Below are 20045 nucleotides of genomic sequence, written 5' to 3' on the forward strand. Positions count from 1 at the left end.
AAATAATACTTCCTTGGCTGGTCCCTCAGTGGGAGGGGAGGGGTGATTCCTTTAGAGATCAGGGACTGTAAATACAGAAGAGATTAACATCGCCATATTTTAGTTTATTTAGAGAGACCATTCTAGACTAATCTGAACATGTTCTGAGTGCTGAAAAGGGTTCTAAAACTATAAAGAGTTCTGGAAAAATGGCTACATGTACAATAATATTCAGCATGAATGACTTAACCAAGTATAGATGTGATTTAATTCATTTCAGTGGATGTTACATAAGATGAATTCTTGGCAAGCTGTAAATGCCTAATCGTAAATTATTTTTCACAAATGGCACTTTTTTCCAGGAAACATTTTAAAACACTATATAAGATAAGATTAAATGAATAGAATATACAGTAATAGATCACTCTGGTTGCAACAGGTTGAAAAGTAAAAAAAAATACAATGAAATGTCATCGTTGTCGTTCAGTCGTTTAGTCATGTCCGACTCTTCGTGACCCCATGGACCAGAGCACGTCAGGCCCTCCTATCTTCCACTGCCTCCCGGAGTTGTGTCAAATTCATGTTGGTCGCTTCTATGACACTGTCCACCATCTCATCCTCTGTCATCCCCTCCTCCTCTTGCCTTCACACTTTCCTAACATCAAGGTCTTTTCCAAGGAGTCTTCTCTTCTCATGAGATGGCCAAAGTACTGGAGCCTCAGCTTCAGGATCTTTCCTTCCAGTGAGCACTCAGGGTTGATTTCCTTTAGAATGGACAGGTTTGTTCTTGCAGTCCAGGGGACTCTCAAGAGCCTCCTCCAGCGCCACAATTCAAAGGCATCAATTCTTCATAGTCCAGCTCTCACTTCCATACATCATGACAGGAAAAACCATAGCATTGATTATTTGGACTTTTGTTGGCAAGGTGATGTCTCTGCTTTTTAAGATGCTGTCGAGGTTTGTCATTGCTTTCCTCCCAAAAAGCAGGCGTCTTTTAATTTCGTGGCTGCTGTCTCCATCTGCAGTGATAATGGAGCCCAAGAAAATAAAATCTTTCACTGCCTACATATCTTCCCCTTCTATTTCCCAGGAGGTGATGGGACCAGTGGCCATGATCTTAGTTTTTTTGATGTTGAGTTTCAGGCTGTTTTTTGCACTCTCCTCTTTCACCCTCATTACAAGGTTCCTTAATTCCTCCTCACTTTCTGCTATCAGAGTGGTATCATCTGCATATCAGAGGTTGTTGATATTTCTTCCGGCAATCTTAATTCCGGTTTGGGATTCCTCCAGTCCAGCCTTCCGCATAATGTATTCTGCATATAAATTAAATAAGCTGGGGGACAATATACAGCCTTGTTGTACTCCTTTCTCAATTTTGAACCAATCAGTTGTTCCATATCCTGTTCTAACTGTTGCTTCCTGTCCCACATATAGGTTTCTCAGGAGATAGATAAGGTGGTCAGCACTCTTATTTCTTTAAGGACTTACCATAGTTTGCTGTGGTCCACACAGTCAAAGGCTTTTGCATAGTCAATGAAGCAGAAGTAGATATTTTTCTGGAACTCTCTGGCTTTCTCCATTATCCAGCACATGTTAGCAATTTGGTCTCGAGTTCCTCTGCCCCTTCGGAATCCAGCTTGTACTTCTGGGAGTTCTCGGTCCACATACTGCTGAAGCCTACCTTGTAGGATTTTGAGCATAACCTTGCTAGCGTGTGAAATGAGTGCAATTGTACGGTAGTTGGAGCATTCTTTGGCACTGCCTTTCTTTGGGATTGGGATGTAGACTGATCTTTTCCAATCCTCTGGCCACTGTTGAGTTTTCCTAACTTGCTGGCATATTGAATGTAGCATGTTGAATGGCATATTGAATATAGCTGGCATATTGAATGTAGCATATTGAATGTAGCATGTAGCAATAAAATATAGATATATTTAAAAAGATTTTTAAAAAACACTCAGTTAGTAAATAATGTAATGGGTGAAATCCTGTTGCTCAAGGTAGCCAGTTGCACTACCGTATGCCCATTGAATCAATGGGAATTTAGTGAGTGACCTCCTCCATAAGTTCCATTGATTCAAATAGCACTGCTCTAGTTATGACTCACTATGCTCAGCAACAAGATACCAGATAATATTTCTTGATTTATTTACTCAAGGAAAAAAAACTTTTAAAATAGTTTGTCATTTTTTTGTCTTTGTTTTTTAGTTGTAAAATTAAACATGCCTAACTTGGATAGGAAAAACTGCTTTTTTATTACTTTCCTATCTGGTACATGCAATAATATCCGGAAGAGGGGCACTAGAATTCCCATAATCTAATTTACCCTCATCCAGCCTTGTACCTTTCAGATGGGGATGAGATTTTTCCATTACTCTCACAGACATGTGCACGATTGTGTCATGGATCCCACAGAATTCAGTAGAACCTGCTTGTGATGGTATATGCATAGAGATTGTACCACAAGCAAGATATTCCCAAATAAAAGATTGAAACCACAGAATCCTCTGTGCTGCAAGTCGTTAAGATCGAATCCACACAACAGAGTGAGCCCCCGTTGCTTGTCCCAGCTCCCGCCAACCTAGCAGTTCGAAAGCATGCAAATGCAAGTAGATAAATAGGGACCACCTCGGTGGGAAGGTAACAGCGTTCCATGTCTAATCGCACTGGCCACGTGACCACGGAGGATTATCTGCAGACAGACAATAGCTCTATGGGCTGGAAACGGAGATGAGCACCGCCCCCTAGAGTCGGACACAACTGGACAAATTGTCAAGGGGAACCTTTACCTTACCTAGGAATGCATTCGCTTAAAGATTAAACACAGTTGATTTTTCAAACTCTTGTGTTTACTGAGCTTTTGTACAAGTGATACTTCATACACTGGTCAAACCAGTTTATATTTTCAGCAGGTAAAGGTAAAGATTAAGGTGAGGGAGAAAGGTTCTGGCTAGTCCTCTTTCTATTTTGCTGCTTCTCTGTATGCAAGGAGGTTTATCTGTGTCCCACATCCCCCAGAGGAGAAATTTGATGTGCAATCCCCTTTTGACTGACAGCTCTCTACATTTACTGCCTAATTTTGCTGAACACATAAAGCACATTTTATAGGTTGGAAATACACATTTTCTTAAATGCACCATTACTAATCCAACTGCTTTTTCAGATGCATACAACTGTGGTAGGTGCAGAAACAGCAAGTAATCAAGACCCAGGCTATGTTGGGTGCAGGGGTGTTATTCAAATATTCCTCTCTTTCATTGGGTTTCCTTCCCAGCTTCTATTGCACCAGGCAGAAATTTTCTATTGCCATCTTGAAAATTTCCTTGGGAGTTTTTCTCTGCAAAATGAATAGCACAGAGGAGTAGGATGTTCTTAGATCTGTGATATCAGGAGGAGGTTAAACTCCTTACATGCCACAATCCTGGTCAGGCCTCCTCACATAACATATATTTATGCTTGCATGGTTAAAGCTAGTTTGCTAGCTGCACCCATTTCTGGAGATGTTTGATTTGGCTATATTGACAGGTGCCTTAGTTACATCCTGCTTGGATTACTGTAACTTGAGACTGCTTTTGAAAAGTGTCCTGTTACTCTGTATGGATGTGAAAGCATAAGGTTGACAGGGAAAAAGTGGTTGATTTGAAATATGGTGTTGGAGAAAAGCTTTACACGTGTCAAGAACTGCCAGAGACATAATTAAGTCGGAACAACATCAAATCAACCCTGTATTCTGGAAGGAAAACTGAGGCTATTGTACCTTGGCCACATCATGAGAAGACAGGTCTCATTGGAAAAGACAACCATGGGGAAAGTTGAAAAGAGGAAGTCCAAAATATAAGATGGATGGGCTCAAAAAATGGGGTTCACAGCTTTGGGTATGCAAGAACTGGGCATGACTATTACTGACAGGACCTTTTGGAGGTCATTGATTCCTAGGGTTGCCTCAAGTGGGGAAGCAGACAACAAGGGCATCTTGAATGGACTGCTAAAGCATAATGAAGTGCATGCTGACAAGTTCTGCAGGACTGTCCATCAGACTGTCCATTGCAAATTTAAGAGGGGGGAGCAAGGCAGAAAGATCTAAAAAATCACTTTGGCTCCATACTTGAAGCTAGAGGATATGCTGTTAAATTTCAGTTCCTGAACTCTGTTTTTATTCAGTCCGTGTCACCAGTGGAAACCAGAGTCAAGTGCCAAGTCCTTTCACACAAAAATCCACCCCGGTCCCTGTGTTGTTTTTCTTTAATAGCAATCTTATTTAGGAGGGGAAAGAGCTTTCAATTGTTGCCATTGTTAGACATCAGAAAGGGTGTGGTCATACGGACATTTTGGTCATGTTTTGGTCTGTAGGTGGTAGAGTGGGCTGAGATCTATTTCCAGGCAATCACATGATGTACATACAGGCGAAAGCAGTCCAGCCTGACCCCAGTCCATAGCCAAGCTGGACCTTAGGGTCTGGACTGGAGTGATTCCTTGATGGACACAAGGATTGCTTTAAGAGAAAGCACACCTTTCCGACTGCACCCAGAGTTATAAACCTATGCCTTTTCTGCTGAGGATCATCTAAATTATCCCAAGGTACCTGCTTCCCACCCCTGTTGTAGAGAGGATACATTGCATTGGCTGTCCTTAAAAGAGAATTTGAGAAGAGAGAAAGGAGGGACAAAGAGAAGTTGTTGCTTTCAGATACTTCCCTCATTGCTACGCTAGTGCTGTTGACAGCCTATCCCAGACAGCTGGGTGAAGTGCCTTCACAACACAAACAGGCATACAAGAAGAAGGGACCACTTGTCTACCAAGAGAGAAGAGACAGGCGATGCAGACCTACCTGGAGCTAAGCAACAAGGCAAAAATGCCCATTTTGGGACTAGGAACATGGCAGGTAATCTACTGGACTTTTGGGTCCTTTTAAGGAGAAAGGCAGCGTAAAAATAAATATTCCACTTGTATGCACGTTATTGCTGGATATTCGCTTGTACCGAATGTTGTTGTTTTGGTGTGTTTCCACTTTTGAGCACCTGATTGCAGATGTTAAAGATAGTAACAGCCAGTTAAGGCTTATCTTTCGTGTTCAGCAAACCTTTAGTAAGTGTTTTGTGGTACATGGGATTGTCAGATTATGTTTAATCCTTGGGTGATTTTTTTTACCTTTCGGTGTGGCACGTCAAAACAGAGTCCTCTGGTATCATTCTTATGCTGTTTTAAATACTAGCAGGGTTTATTTGGTTTGAGCTTTCCTGAACTGCAGCCTTTTGGTGAGCTTCAAGGTACCTCAAGACTGTCCTTTGCTTTTGCTGCAGTCGACGAACATGGCTTTCGCTCTGGCGTGATGCTGCCATCTGCATCCATGGCTGCCGTATACACCAGGCTATCAGAGGTGGTAAAATATTAATACTGCAATCGTGGAGAAAGTTTGAAGAAATGTAAACCCCATTCTGATGAAAATTAAGTGCTGCTCTAACTCTTTGAGCTCAATGAACTTACAATTAAACCTCCTAACATAACTCTTACACTTCGAGAGGGAAACGAGTATTGTAGGTTTGCATCTTTACGGATTATTTTGTTAAGGTAAATGCTTGATAATCTTTTGCTGCCTTGTGATTGGCTTATTCATGGTTGGAAACATTATAGGCAAATAATAGTGTAATTCAATGCCAAGGATTATTTGTCTGCATACCTGGCATATAATTACCGCCCTCTGTAGTTTCCTCCAATAGAATCTTCATATAAAACAACAACCATACGGAGGAATTTAAGCTTCTAAACTTTCACCAAGTTCTCTTAGCTGCACACAGTTCTACCAAGGATTAAATTAGTACCAATGGGTAGAGTTCAATTTAGTCTTTCCACTGATCCTTGCTTGGAGCCTTATTAGTTTTGGTCAGGTCAGTCAGGTGCTCATCGATATGCAGATGTACTGGGTCTCGAGCAGGAGGGGCTCTATAATCTACAAAAGATACAGAAGCTGTTGGAGAACTGTAAAATTGTCCAGTCATCCACAGTGGTTCCAAACCTTGGGTGCCCAGATGCTCTTAACTAAAACTCCCAGAAGCTTTTACCATTAGCTGTGTTGGCCAGGATTTTTAGGAGTTGTAGTCCAAGAACATCTGGGGACCCAAGGTTGGGAACCACTGGGCTGGAAACATGGTTAGTGTCTCAAAACTTGTTCTCTAAAGCAGAGTTTCCCCAAACCTTCCATTGTGTTTGAGCATATTCTTACTTTTTGACACATAGAAGACACTTATAAAAGGATCTAAAGTTAATAAGCTGGTAGGCAGCTGCTTCAGTTTTCCATATAAGCTGTTATCTAGAAAGTTTGGCCAGAGTTTTCTTGCTATTTGGGAAATGTTATTACACCAGGAGAATGATACCCAAGGATTCTGATGGCAGTTAAAAGGTTTAATCAAAAAGGGATTTGAGCAGCCCACCGTCTCTTAATCCAAGTGTAGGGAAGAACCTGCTCTTGAGAGGCAATGAAGACAGTGTGGTAGACTCTCCCTGGTGCTCAAAAGAGTAATCAGGAACTGTGAAAGCAACTCTTGCCACCCCGATTTTCTAACTCCTAAGACTTGACCTTCCCAGTTATGGTGCAAAAGTGGGTGAGAAACCACAGCATCAACATTAAGCAGAAGTGAATGGAGATAATGGTCACGGTCACTGTGATGTAAAGATTTTCGTCTCTTGTACAAAATTGGAAAGGGAAAGGCTAGAAATCAGATAGTCTACAATGATTTAGTAGCACCCAACACACACAACTATTAATAAAATCTTATTTTGGGGATATAAGATAATGTATAAAATGTAATTCTATGGCCACTACTAAAATGTGGAGTAATGGTACTACTTCTCTCATTTTTCTCAATAAAAAAAGGTAAAGGTTCCCCTTGACAATTTTTTGTCCAGTCGTGTTCGACTCTAGGGGCTGTGCTCATCCCCGTTTCCAAGCCATAGAGCCAGCGTTTGTCCGAAGACGATCTTCTGTGGTCACATGGCCAATGCAACTTAGACACGGAACGCTGTTACCTTCCCACTGAGGTGGTCCCTATTGATCTACTCGCATTTGCATGCTTTCGAACCGCTAGGTTGGCGGGAGCTGGGACAAGCGACGGGCGCTCACTCCGTCACGTGGATTCGATCTTACGACTGCTGGTCTTCTGACCCTGCAGCACAGGCTTCTGCGGTTTAGCCCACAGCGCCACCACGTCCCTCTGATTTTTTTTCTCAATAGAAGCTGAAAATATCCTTTGAAATCCTTAAATTAATGTCACTTTCCTCTCAGTCCCCTTTAGGGAAAGTCAAAGATGCAGTCCAGCTCGCAATTGACGTTGGGTACCGTCATTTTGACTGTGCCCATGTCTACCAGAATGAAGAGGAGATTGGTGATGCAATCCAGGAGAAGAGACAGGATCAGACAGTGTCACGAGAGGATCTTTTTGTTGTCAGTAAGGTACAGTACAGCCATGCCAAAATCTAGGGTGTACTCGCCTTTTGAATGGATCAACAATAATTTTAGCCTTGAAATAAGTGCACACACAGAGCTTTGTGTCTGTAGGTGTTCTCTGTCCATTTCAGGAGAGAGAACAGATCCAAGTGCTGATTTTACATGTGTCAACGTGTGCTGTATTGAATGAAGGGACCACTTTGTGTTCATCAGAGGTCAAACAATGGTCTTATTTCTATAAGGAATCTTCCCATCTTTTTTGCTCCCTCCCTCACTGAAATGACGCTGATTTTCTCAAAATATAATTGCCCTATAATCTGTTTCAAGAAATCTGCACATATAGAGGTCAAAATCCTGTTGTTTAGTTTCACCTGTGAAAGGCAAACTGCATAACTCACAGTGGCTTCTGACTGCTAATGAATGAGTCCCCACTTGGATTTTTTTGTTGTGGGTCAGTACAGAAGGTTGGCACATGCTTGAAAATCCAAGCAAGGACTCATTCCTTGCCAGTGAGAAGCTGCTACAAGTTACACTGTTTGCTTCCTGCGGGCTTAACAGAGCAACAAGATTTTGGGAACCTCACGACCTCTGAAATCATTCTGGGACACTCATTTGGCCAATATATTGGTTGCTTTGCAGCTTTGGAGCACATTTCATGAGAAATCCATGGTGAGAGGAGCATGTCAAAGAACTCTTGAATCTCTGAAGCTAGATTATCTAGATCTCTACCTCATGCACTGGCCCATGGGATTCAAGGTACTACGACCGTATTCCTCATTTTCATTCCGGTTCTTCACTTCGCTTGACTTTAATCTTTGTTGTCTATCCCTGCTATCAACAAGATGTTCGAGTGGTCATCCACTTTGGGGAAATCTGCCAATATGTCAAGGTTTCTTCTGTCAACAAATTCATTCAAATTATATACACAGTGAAACAACTGTTTCAGCGGGAGTAACCAGTGTTACTCTGTTGCAGCAAAATGAACAGAAAATCCTGAAGCACCTAAAATGCACAATAACAAATACATTTAGTGTGCAATATTTAGGCCCCGTAGTCCACTGAATCTGTGTATACAATGTCCCTAATCCAGCTCAACTCCAGAGTTTGGAAATAATTTCTTTTTTGGACCAGTGGCCGTATTGTCTAGGTGATTCTGCTTATTGTAGGCAAAACAAACAAATAAACAAGCCAGCCAGCCAGCCAGCCAACCAACCTTTCTCAAGTTCTTCTCCAAATTATGCCTCTCCTTCTTTTGCTTTGGCCTAGAAGAAATTCTGCTGCTGGCTTGTATTAAGGGCCCTGGTCAGGAATGTTAAAGAAGTTGTGAACTGAACCAATTCATTTACTAGCAAATGACCTTTCCTTATTTAGCTGCAGTCATTCCTGTTCTAGTTGTGCCTTTTCTAAACTACTGAAATACATTGTGTGTAGGGATGTACTTGAAGAACATCTAAAAGATTCAGTTGGTGCAAAGAGGAAAATGCAGCAGCTACAGAAAAAAATCTGCCATATTATTCCACTACTGAAAGTATTGCACTGATTGTAGCATTTTATTTAGAGCTGTCTGTAAAGTGGGTTGGAGGGAATGTTTGTATCTAGCCATTAGAGGAATTCTACTCATAGTCATATTAGGTTGTGACGGCTAAATGTATACAAGGCAGTATTATAGCCATATTATATCAAGTCCCAGCTGTATTCAGCTTTGTAAGTAACACAATGCCACTCAGAACATGTCCAATCTCATTGAATTTGAGAAGGCAAGCAAGATCAGGTCTGGTTAATTATCGGAGGACAGGCCCCCTGGGAATATCAAGTGCTCTCCAGGTGATAGAGCAGGTGCTGTGCAGCCAGAAGGAAGACAATTTGGAAGCTGTTACCACTATCTTGCTTCTCACAGGCTGGAAAGGAGTTTTTTCCTGAAGATGAGAATGGTATGATTGTGCCCAGTGGCACAGATTTTCTGGACACATGGGAGGTAAGTTTGGAAGACTCCATGTTTTCTGCTTGGCCTCTTGTTCTGTTTGGCCCCTGTGGGTCAAGACATGGTTTTAACTGATGGATAGCTGAGTGGTTTAGGTCTCTGGCTGTAGAGCCAGAAGTTGGGAGTTCAATTCTCCACTGTGCCTCCTTGACAGGGACTGGACCTGATGATGCATAGCCCCCACAGTGCTAAGATGATGATGATGATTTAAAAACATCAGGCACAATCAATCAAAATTATAAAAACCTTGACTGATATTATATGACAGATACAAGCTTTAACCTAAAACCTAAATATCTGTTAAATATCGGCTCAGTATGTATGCGGTTCTTAATATTGCCATTTTTGGAGCTCTGATTGTGTGATTTCTGAGATCTGTAACTGCTTATAGTACTGTGTGAAATTTCTTGATATTATTCCCAAAGCCCTGGGGGGACAACTGAAGTGCATTACTGTGTTAAGTGTGTTGTTGTTGTTGTTATTGTTGTTCCTGTTCCTCTCAGAGGCCATTGTTGTGCCCTTGAAAGGTTGAGATTGACAAGTGCATCCACCCAAGAATATCTCTAAAGACTCCTAGGCAACTGTTTTAACCTTGAAAATATAAGCTTTGAAGATAAGCACGCTCTAAGAATATTGACATGGCAGAAATTATGAGGAGTTGAATTATTCAGTACATTAAATTTAATCTCTAAGACCCCTTTCTGGATGGTTGTTCCTGTTGACTATTTCACTGCTGAGCATCTTATTATAAGAAATGAAGTAGAATTACTGTGAATTACTTAGAATCATAGAATAATGAAGTTGGAAGGGACCTATAAGGCCATTGAGTCCACCCCCCTCCTCAATGCAGGAATACAAATCAAAGGATATCTGCCAAGTGGTGGTCTAAATTTCTCTTGAACACGTCCAGTGTTGGAGCACTCATCACCTCTTGAGGTAATTGGTTCTATTGCCGTACTGCTCTAACAGTTAAGACGTTTTTCCTGATATTCAGCTGAAATCTGGCTTCCTTAACTTGAGGCCATTGTTGCATGTCCTGCACTCTGGAATGATCAAGAACAGATCCTGCCCCTCTTCTGAATGACAGCCTTTCAAGTATTTGAAAAGTCCTGTCATATCTCCCCTCAGTCTTCTTTTCTCAAGGCTAAACATGCCAAGTTCTTTCAGTCTTTCCTCTTAAGGATTGGTTTCCAGCCCTCGGATCATGCTTGTTGCCTTCCTCTGAACTTGTTCCAGTTCATTAGCACCCTTCTTGAAGTGTGATGCCCAGAACTCAACACAATACTGAAGGCCTACCCAATGCCGAATAGAGAGGAACTAGTACTTTGAGGGATTAGGAGATTATACCTCTGTTAATGCAGCCTAAAACAGCATTTGCCTCTTTTGTAGCCACATCACACTGCTGGCTCATATTCAGCTTGTGATCTAGAATCGATCCAAGATCCTTCTCGCTTACAGTATTGATTATATCTATATATCTTTGTATTTTCTTCTGCCTTCTGTGTCTTATGTGGTGACTGGTTCATTGTGCTTCTTGTCCCTTTAGGCCATGGAGGAACTAGTGGATGATGGTCTGGTGAAATCTATTGGGATTTCTAATTTTAATCGTGAACAGATAGAAAGGCTTTTGAATAAACCAGGACTAAAATACAAACCAGTGAATATCCAGGTAAACTGCTTATAGCTTTATATTTGTGCATGTCAGGATTTCTGTACCCTATTTTGTTTTTCCCCCAATGGTATTGCTGTTCACTACCAAGAGAATAGTGCTTCAAGCTTTTAGTCTCTACTTCTAAGAATACTCTACCTTATAAGGCACCATTTTAGATTTCCCAGAACACCCAATACATTCACACACACGAGGACATTGTGGGAAACGTACATGTCAAGCAACACTTGTTGACTCCACACCATGACATCTAATGCTTAGATCACTGTCCTAGGCCTGCTACATGGAATTGTGAAATAAAACAAGTAGTGATGCCCAATGGGAACCAGGGCTCAAGAGGTGATGTGGGAATACGTACTTTTTGGTCAACAGGGAAGATATCATCTGCTATGCCCATCAAGATTTTGTGTGACCTGGTGACCCATCTCTGGTCTAATGAAGCATCAGCAGAATTAGATGCTTACAAGAGAAGGACCCGGCACATCAAAACCAATGCACTCAGCTGCCAGACACAATTGTGGTTTTTATAGGTTGGCACTTCTACTCCAAGGGTAGCAAAGGCCACCTTTGCCTTTTAGATGCTTATCTAAGTGGGTCCATAATGTCTGTGTTTGTAGATTGAGAGCCATCCATACTTGCCTCAGGAAGAGCTGATTAATTTCTGCAAGGCCAAAGGGATTTCTGTCACAGCGTATTGTCCTCTCGGAGCTCCCAACTGGCCGTGGTAAGGATTTTTTGAGATTTGTTGTAGTTATCAAATTTGTTCTTGGCTCTTTTCTTAACATTACAGTATCTGGTAAACCACACTACATCTTCTGCCAAGTTTGACTGCTTCTTTGTCCCGTCCTCACTGATCTCATGCCTGTGGGTGAACTCCCAGGGAACCCTGGAAATTGGTAACCAGAAACTGGGCTTTTTCTGCAATGGTGCCATCTCTATAGAAAGCATTCCCGCAAGAAATACAGCAGGCACCCTCCCTTTGCGGTATATAAATTGAATGAATGAATGCTTTAATATATTGACTTATTTATGTGTCTATTCAAGCAACATTAGCTGCCTTTCAAAGCTTCTGAGTAAGTATTTTCATATATATTCGACTCCAATATAACATGATGTTCATGGAGCCATTAGTTTAAACCTTGATCTGTCCTAATTACAGGTTTGGAAGGTACAGGGGATTTAGTTTGACAGAGAAGAAACTTAAGCCTTTTCCTCCTGTCTTTGGCTTAGCTCCCTACTATCCAGTTGTACTAATATTGACTGGGCAACTATGGGCATGTTTCTAACCCTGGATTTCCAATTCTTCCCTTATTTGTGATAACTCTTGGCTGTGTACTTTAAGCCTTACACGCCACCCTTACCAGGTAGGACACCCAAAGAACAAACACAGCTCTTGTGGCTAAGGCACTTTCTTGAGGCATTCAAACCCTTGTTCCTTCAAGAATCACACTTGGGTAAAATATAAAAGATTTATTTTAAAAAGAGTAAATACTTATAAAACATAAGCAATACAAAAGTGCTACAAATTGCACTGTTAAATGCCAAGTTTCTAAGGATTAAGTAAGGTCCTGTAAGTCTTTCCCATAAAACAATAAAAAGATTAACTAACTAAAGTATAATGATTTGACTACTTAATTACCCTAAGTCACCATTGCTTAGTCTCCTAATCAATCAAGGCTGTAAATCTGTCACCCTCTCCTCCTCCTCCTTCCCCAACTTGCACACACACCTTAGCCCCACTTTCTATAACTTAAATCATTTGAAATAAACGAGTCTAGCACCATATCTACTCTGAGACTTCTCTGTGACAGTTTTGTAAATCTTGAAAGTGTATTTTGAAGATATTTAACATAGAAGTAGTTTTAGAAGAGGTAGCTGTTTTATTCTGTGCTAGCGTATCAGGCAAAAACAAAATAAAAACAATAATAAAATGTGGCACCTTAAAGACAAACTGGTCTATTTTAATCGGAACCTTTGTGGACTTGTAGGATGTAGAAGAATTTCATAAGAATACACATCGGGCCTTGCTCAATGGGTCAGACATTGTCTACTTGTGTATCCCAAAAGATGCGTATGAGAAGCCCATGGACAGTTCATAAGCAAAACGTCCCTCTCCCACCATCCAAAGCACTGGTATTCAATGGCTCATGTCTCTGGATCCTGGAGGTTTCATATAGCTGTCGTGATGCTATGAATACTTTTATCTCTGTTAATTTGTCTATTCTCCATTACTCCATCCTGAAAAAGCAGATTAGTTCAACAACATTCGGAATATTTATGAATTTCCATTTTCTGTTTTTACAGGTCCAAATCTGAGGCTGCTTCTGTGCTGGATGACCCCCTAGTTAAAAATATTGCAGACAAACATAATAGAACAACAGCTCAAGTATATTGGTCTACTTTTTGGAAATTTATTGGGCAATATTGTTTTGTGCCAACATGCAGTCTTGTCTTTCTGCTAGATAAAGGAAATAATGAATCACGGGATGTACCCCTGGGCCAATATTTTGTAAGATGCAAACCATCTCCCAGAACAGACAATCTTTTCTCAATATATGATGAGTGAGATGGTGCCTTCCTTGTTTTACAAACCAGAAATGTGACAGTTTCTATTAACAGTCGTAACCTTTGACTGGGGTACCCCAACACATACAGGTCAAAGCGGTATGTGGAATTCAATGTAAATGCCAGCTAGGACCTTTTTCTACCACATCACCTTGTGCTACAGCAGAATACACTTGAATTTATTCTATTCTGGAGCACTGCCGAAAACAAGAAGTAGATAACTTGATATCTTGCTTTGCTATGTAACTCTCCTGATGTATTGTCTTCCAGATACTAATTCGTCTCCAGATAGAAAGAAATGTGAGTGTAGTCCCAAAGTCAGTTACTCCACATCGCATTAAAGAGAATTTTGAGGTAAGGCTGAAAAACATCCTTTAAAAAATCCTTGGCCGTTTTATGTAGAATTTTTTCATGTTTTTATATTTAGGAGAAAAAAAATGGGTACCTTTATTTTTACATATTTGAAAGAACAAGATTACCTGTCCTATATCTGATTTGCTAAAATGTTGCTTCTGGTTTAGGTCAGAGAAAAAGACATTCCCATACCTATTATTTTGGCCACACAGTGTTTAAAATGTTTATTATGTAGATCAGAGTTATCTGGCCTAGTGGACCAAATGGGGACCTGCCAGACCTTTTTAGTTACGACACCTGGGTGCCTCTCTGATTATATGCCACACCTGGACTTACTCTCTGTTACTGATCCCATTTACTCAGTGCTGTCCCATGCTTCAAGTACAATACAGAAATGCTTAGTAGTGAAGAATACATTGCCCATTCCATGCTGAACAAAGTTAAGCAGTACAACTATAATTCTGCCATCTTTTGATCTGGCATTGCCCATTCTTGTTTCCATAATTATGTTGAAAAACACCCAGAGAGTGCTTTAAGCACTATGAGGCAGTGTATAAGTCTAAACAAGTACAGTGGTGCCTCGCTAGACGATGATAATCCGTTCCACTGAAACTGCTGTTTAGCAAAATCATTGTCTAGTGAAAAGCATTTCCCCATTGGCATGCATTGAAACCTGTTTAATGCATTCCAATGGGGAAGAATCGTTGTTGTCTAGCGAAGATCGGCCATAGGAAAGCCGCTTTGCAAGCCGCCGATCAGCTGTTTAAATAGCTGTCTTGTGAAGCTTAGGTCCTGAAAACACCCGTTTTGTGAGTGCAGAGGGAGCTGTCAAAATCATTGTCTAGTGAAAATTGGTTTGCAAAGCAGGGACCAAACATTGTCCAGCAAAATTCCCCGATAGGAATAACTGTTTTGCGCATCACTATAGTGATCACAAAAAGTGAATGTCTAGCGAAAAAACGGTCATGCGGGGGAAACTGTCTAGTGAGGCACCACTGTACTTGGTTTGGCCATGCCCAATGCAGAAATATGGACCCTCACTGGTTTCAACAGGGCATTCTCTTCACATCAGAGCGCATCATTAAGGAAGAAGCATTCCACCCTTCACACTTACACAGTGGGAATTCCTCTTGTGAAACATAACACACCCACCAACAGCGAAATCAATTACCTTATGGTTCATTGATAAATTGTCTAAGAACCTACTTAGTGTGACAAACCCAGACCTACTGGGATCTGCCACACGTTAACTAAGCTGCCACCAACCATTCCCTATAAGAAGTCACACAGACCAGGGATGGATTTTCAAACACATAAAAAGAATAAGGTTTATTTAAATATACACAGGGAAAAATAAAACGATCAGGTGAATAAGATAAAGTAACGTGGCTTATTCTCACTCATGCATACCGTTTGGTTCACACAGAACCCTTAACTTGAAGCACAGACCCTGAACCTATCAGTTCTGGCTAACCAACAGACACCTGAACCTATCAGGTTGGTACTCTGACACACAGTAGTACCCTGTCTGACACACAGACTCCCACACCAGCTTCTTCTTCCCAGCTGCTGCTTCTTCACATCCCAGCGTCTCCTAAACTTCTCCACACACGCTCCACATATATATACACAGTACAGCCCCTCCTCCTGATGTCCCGCCTTCCACTCCCCATAGGATGGAACTTTCCCTCCAAACCCATGACAGACAGGTAACATCAGTGCTGTATGTAACACCTCCCCTCTTTATAAGTTGTTTTGTAGGGGGAAAGCTAAGGTGCTTTTTCCCAAAAAACAACCTGGATAAAACACACAACAACAGTTATACATACCATATCATACTTACTTATACTTACATTCTAAGTTAACCATATCAATTATAATACATCAATTTACCTTTATTCATACAAACCAAGTTCAAAAAACAGGTACATTTAACTTTTTGTCATCAATATATATACATAGTCCACGTTTCTTTCGCCGTCTTCATTCTTCAGGTCTTCTTGACAAGGCGTCAGCAACACAGTTCACTGACCCTCTGACCACCTTCACTTCAAAGTCATAGTCCTGTAGGTTTAAAGCCCACCTCATAAGTTTGCTATTGTGGGTTTTCATTGTCTTTAACCATTGCAGTGGTGAATGGTCAGTACACAGAGTAAAATGTCTTCCCCAGATGTAAGGCTTGGCCTTCTGGATCGCGTAGACTATGGCCAAACACTCCTTCTCCACGGTTGCCAAATGTCTCTCACCTTTTTGAAGTTTCCTACTCAGGTAGGACACTGGATGCTGGTCACCATTCTCATCCTCCTGGCAAAGAACTGCTCCTACCCCGCTGTTAGACGCATCGGTGTAGATGATGAACTCCCGGTCGAAGTCTGGAGCACGCAGCACTGGATAGTTGATTAACGCCTCCTTCAACCTCTGGAACGCCGCCTCACAGTCGCTGGTCCACGGGATGCGGTCATCAGCCTTCTTCCTCGTCAGATCGGTCAGCGGAGCCGCAATCTCGCTAAACCTCGGGATGAACTTTCTGTAGTAGCCCACCAACCCAAGAAATGATTTGACTTTTTTCTTGGTGTTGGGTCTGGGCCAATCACGAACAGCTTCTATTTTGGCCTCCAGGGGTTTTATCACTCCTCCCCCTACCATGTGACCCAAATATTTTATTTCTGGGCTACCCAGCTGCAGTTTATTCTCTTTACAGGGCCTAGGCCAAAGCACTTCCTCCCCTGGGTCAAAGTGCCTCTCCCCGGCTCTCTGGACACACCAGGCTTTCTTTCTGACCTTTTGAGCTTGCAGGGTCTCTGCTGCCAGCTCTAGGTTTCTCTTTAGGTCATTCATTAAGGTGTCTATATATGTCACACCGTCCTGTGGGTCATCCTGGGTGATCTGCTCCCAATCTTGCTTGATCAAATCAAGGGGCCCTTTCACCCTTCTCCCAAATAAAAGTTCAAATGGACTGAACCCGGTACTGGCTTGTGGCACTGATCGATAAGCAAACAAAAGGGATTGCAGCTTCTGGTCCCAATTGTTTGGATTCTCTGCCAAGTAAGCCCTAATCATGCGCATTAGAGTCCCATTGAACTTCTCAGTTAACCCATTACTTTTAGGATGATAGGCAGTGGTTTCCTTGTGCTTAATTCCACAGATTTGCCATAAGCGTTTCATGAGCTTTGATGTGAACGATGCGCCCAAATCTGTGATTATTTCGGAGGCAAATCCCATCCTGGACATATACCCCACCAAGGCATCTGCCACTGTGTTAGTTTCAATGTTAGTCAAGGGTATGGCTTCAGGGTACCTTGTGGCATGGTCCACAATTGTGAGAATGAACTTGTTCCCCCTCTTTGTGGCCTTGGGCAAAGGTCCCACAATATCCACCCCTATGCATTTGAACGGAGTGTCAATCACAGGCAAAGGGCACAACTTTGCTTTTGTCCTGTCGCGGCTATTCCCCTGCCTTTGACACACATCACATTGTTTACAGAACTCCCTGATCTGCTTCCCTATGTCAGGCCAGTAAAAATTCTGTGTGATTCTCTGCTGTGTTTTGTTCACCCCTAAGTGTGCAGCAAACATGTCAGAGTGCCCCCTTTGTAAGATCATGGGGCGATACTTTTCAGGTACCACCAGCTGACTTCTGATCCCATCTCCCCCTTTTGAGATATTCCTCAGGGTCTCTCTATACAAAATCCCCTTTTCCTCCAGAAATCTCACTGGGGTTTCAGGTGTTAGCTGGGCGTCAGTCACCTGTTCAAAACACTTTTGGAGAGTGGCGTCTGCCTTTTGCTCTTGTCCAAATCTGCTGTCTGTGGTTAAGGTTTCCACCACAGCTTCTGAACTCCCCTCTGCTTCCGTCTCTGGCTCATCATTACCCCCCTGAACTGTCCCCGTGGTGGCTTGTGAGCGTGTAATCACTAGCACCCTTTTCACATGTTCAGCCAGGTCATTTCCCACGAGCACGGCTGCTGGCAGAGTCGATGAAATTGCTAGCCGCCAAACTCCCCTCCAGCCTTGAAAGTTCACAGGTACCTCCGCGACTGGCAGTGAGATTATCTGCCCCTCAATCCCTGCTACCTTTATGCTCTCATTCGGGATTATATATTCCCTAGGAATAATATCTGGATGGCACAGGGTCACCTGGGAACAAGTGTCCCGCAGCCCCCGATACTGACGGTCAAGTATTCCTACGTCCACCCCTGCTGTCTCAAACAATTGAGAATCTGTTCTCACGAGCAAGCATCGCTTGACCTCCACAAGAGGACCATTTTCCTCAGCCTGATCAGCAGATGTAATTGTTCCAGATTGAGTAGCCATGGCAACAGGCTCCCTCAGTGACAAGGAGCTTTGCTCTTTCTGGACACAGAACACAGCTTTTGGCTTGGTTCCACTCAACTCATGAGGCACATTTCCTTTTATCTGCTTCCATTTCTCACACCCTGAGATTAGATGGCCCTTTCCCTCACAGAAATAACATTTTCTGCTGTACTTGGAGTCTTTCTCATCTTGTTTTGGTTTTCCCTCCAAAACCTGAGGTCTTGGTTTCATGTCTGAGGGCTTCCCTTCACCATGGGCCCCTCCCCCTTGCTGGCTTTTCCCTGGTCCCTGAGAGTACTTAGGGTCCCATGTTTCCCTCATGTTTCCTTCAGAATAATTCAGGTTTTGTTGTGCCTTAACCTGTGTGCCTTCTTTTGGTTTCAGAATAGTTTGTGGCTTTATCTTTCTTTCACACTCATAAACCATATCCACTGCCACTTTGGATTGTAAATCTTTTCCCTCAGAAAACTCATCTATGCCGTATGCATCCTTAAAAACTTGCCTTAATAGAGTAAACCCAGACCTCTGTTTCTCTTTCAGTTGTTCAATATGTCTATTTTCCATTTGCTTAAATATATTGTCAATATTTTTCATCTCTTCCATATACCTATCCCAGTCATCATCCCTCTTGGATTTTTCCTCACTATTTATTTTCATTTGGCAAGTGGTGCAGCTTTGACAAAATTCTTTTATTTCTTTTCCCATTTTTGGCCAGTAGTACTTCTGGGATATTTTCTGCTTAGTCTTTGCCATCCCTAAATGTCCCGATAGGGTGTCTGTGTGACATTTTTCCATTACTTTCTTTCTATATTTAGAAGGAACTACAAGCAATTTTTCCTTCGTGGAGTTTATTAAGATCTCCCTACATAAAAGGCCTTCTTCACAATAATATCTCTCACGGTTCTCAGGGGTTACTGGACAATTGCTAACCATCTTAAAGCACTGCTGCAAGGTTGGATCTAGTTGTTGATCCCATTTGCTAAACTCAATAGAGTCCTCCCCCTTTGAGTTCTCCATTTCTATTTCTAACTGCCTCAGTTGAACTTCATGCTGTTGGGCTATGAGCATTTTCCTGAGTTCTGGGTTCTGCTCTCCTGTGCTGTCACCCTGCACTGAGCCAAATTCATCCTCAGAACCTTGGTCAACCTGGGGGTCTTTCACTTTACCCATTTCTGCCATTTGGCTTCGAGTCAAGGGCATAATCCCCCCTCAGAACAGGCTGCTTTAAAAAGTCAAGCCTCAAAATAAAACGACCACTTTTTTCCTCTTTTGCCTCAGAACCAGCTTTCTATAGATTGCTGCTGTTCTTCAGCACTACTTGCAACTGTAGCGAGTTAGAGACTACCCCCCTCTGCTGGGCCTCTCAGCTGGCAGGCTAAATCACTGCTACTACACAGTTTTGCCTCAGCTTTTTTCCCGCCAAAACCAGGCTGCCTCAGAGCACTCTAATCTAGTCCTCAATCTGAGGTTACACGTTCTTCTACTAGTGCACCCCCCCTTGAGGTACACCTAGAAGATTACCTACGTGCTCTCAGATTGTCCCTGACTAGACCCCCCTTGCTCTGGGCACACTTGCCAAGGCTTTGCTGGACCGCTGGACAACTGGACCAGTCGTATCCCACACGCTGGACACCAATCAATGTGACAAACCCAGACCTACTGGGATCTGCCACACGTTAACTAAGCTGCCACCAACCATTCCCTATAAGAAGTCACACAGACCAGGGATGGATTTTCAAACA

At 42.2% G+C, this 20045-nt stretch overlaps 1 protein-coding gene across 2 annotated transcripts in view; it reads left to right on the forward strand.

Annotated features, from left to right (window-relative positions):
- The window catches only part of LOC110088833 (aldo-keto reductase family 1 member B1), a 40897-nt gene that overhangs the window by 17671 nt on the left and 3181 nt on the right, over window positions 1-20045 (forward strand). For both annotated transcript variants that reach the window (XM_072999799.2, XM_072999798.2), the window contains exons 3-9: window positions 7259-7426; window positions 8060-8176; window positions 9318-9395; window positions 10948-11070; window positions 11688-11794; window positions 13375-13456; window positions 13906-13989. In XM_072999799.2, coding sequence (XP_072855900.2) covers window positions 7259-7426; window positions 8060-8176; window positions 9318-9395; window positions 10948-11070; window positions 11688-11794; window positions 13375-13456; window positions 13906-13989 — 759 coding nt within the window. The remainder of the gene's footprint in view (window positions 1-7258; window positions 7427-8059; window positions 8177-9317; window positions 9396-10947; window positions 11071-11687; window positions 11795-13374; window positions 13457-13905; window positions 13990-20045) is intronic.

Source organism: Pogona vitticeps, chromosome 5, assembly GCF_051106095.1.
Source record: "Pogona vitticeps strain Pit_001003342236 chromosome 5, PviZW2.1, whole genome shotgun sequence".
NCBI lineage: Eukaryota > Metazoa > Chordata > Lepidosauria > Squamata > Agamidae > Pogona > Pogona vitticeps.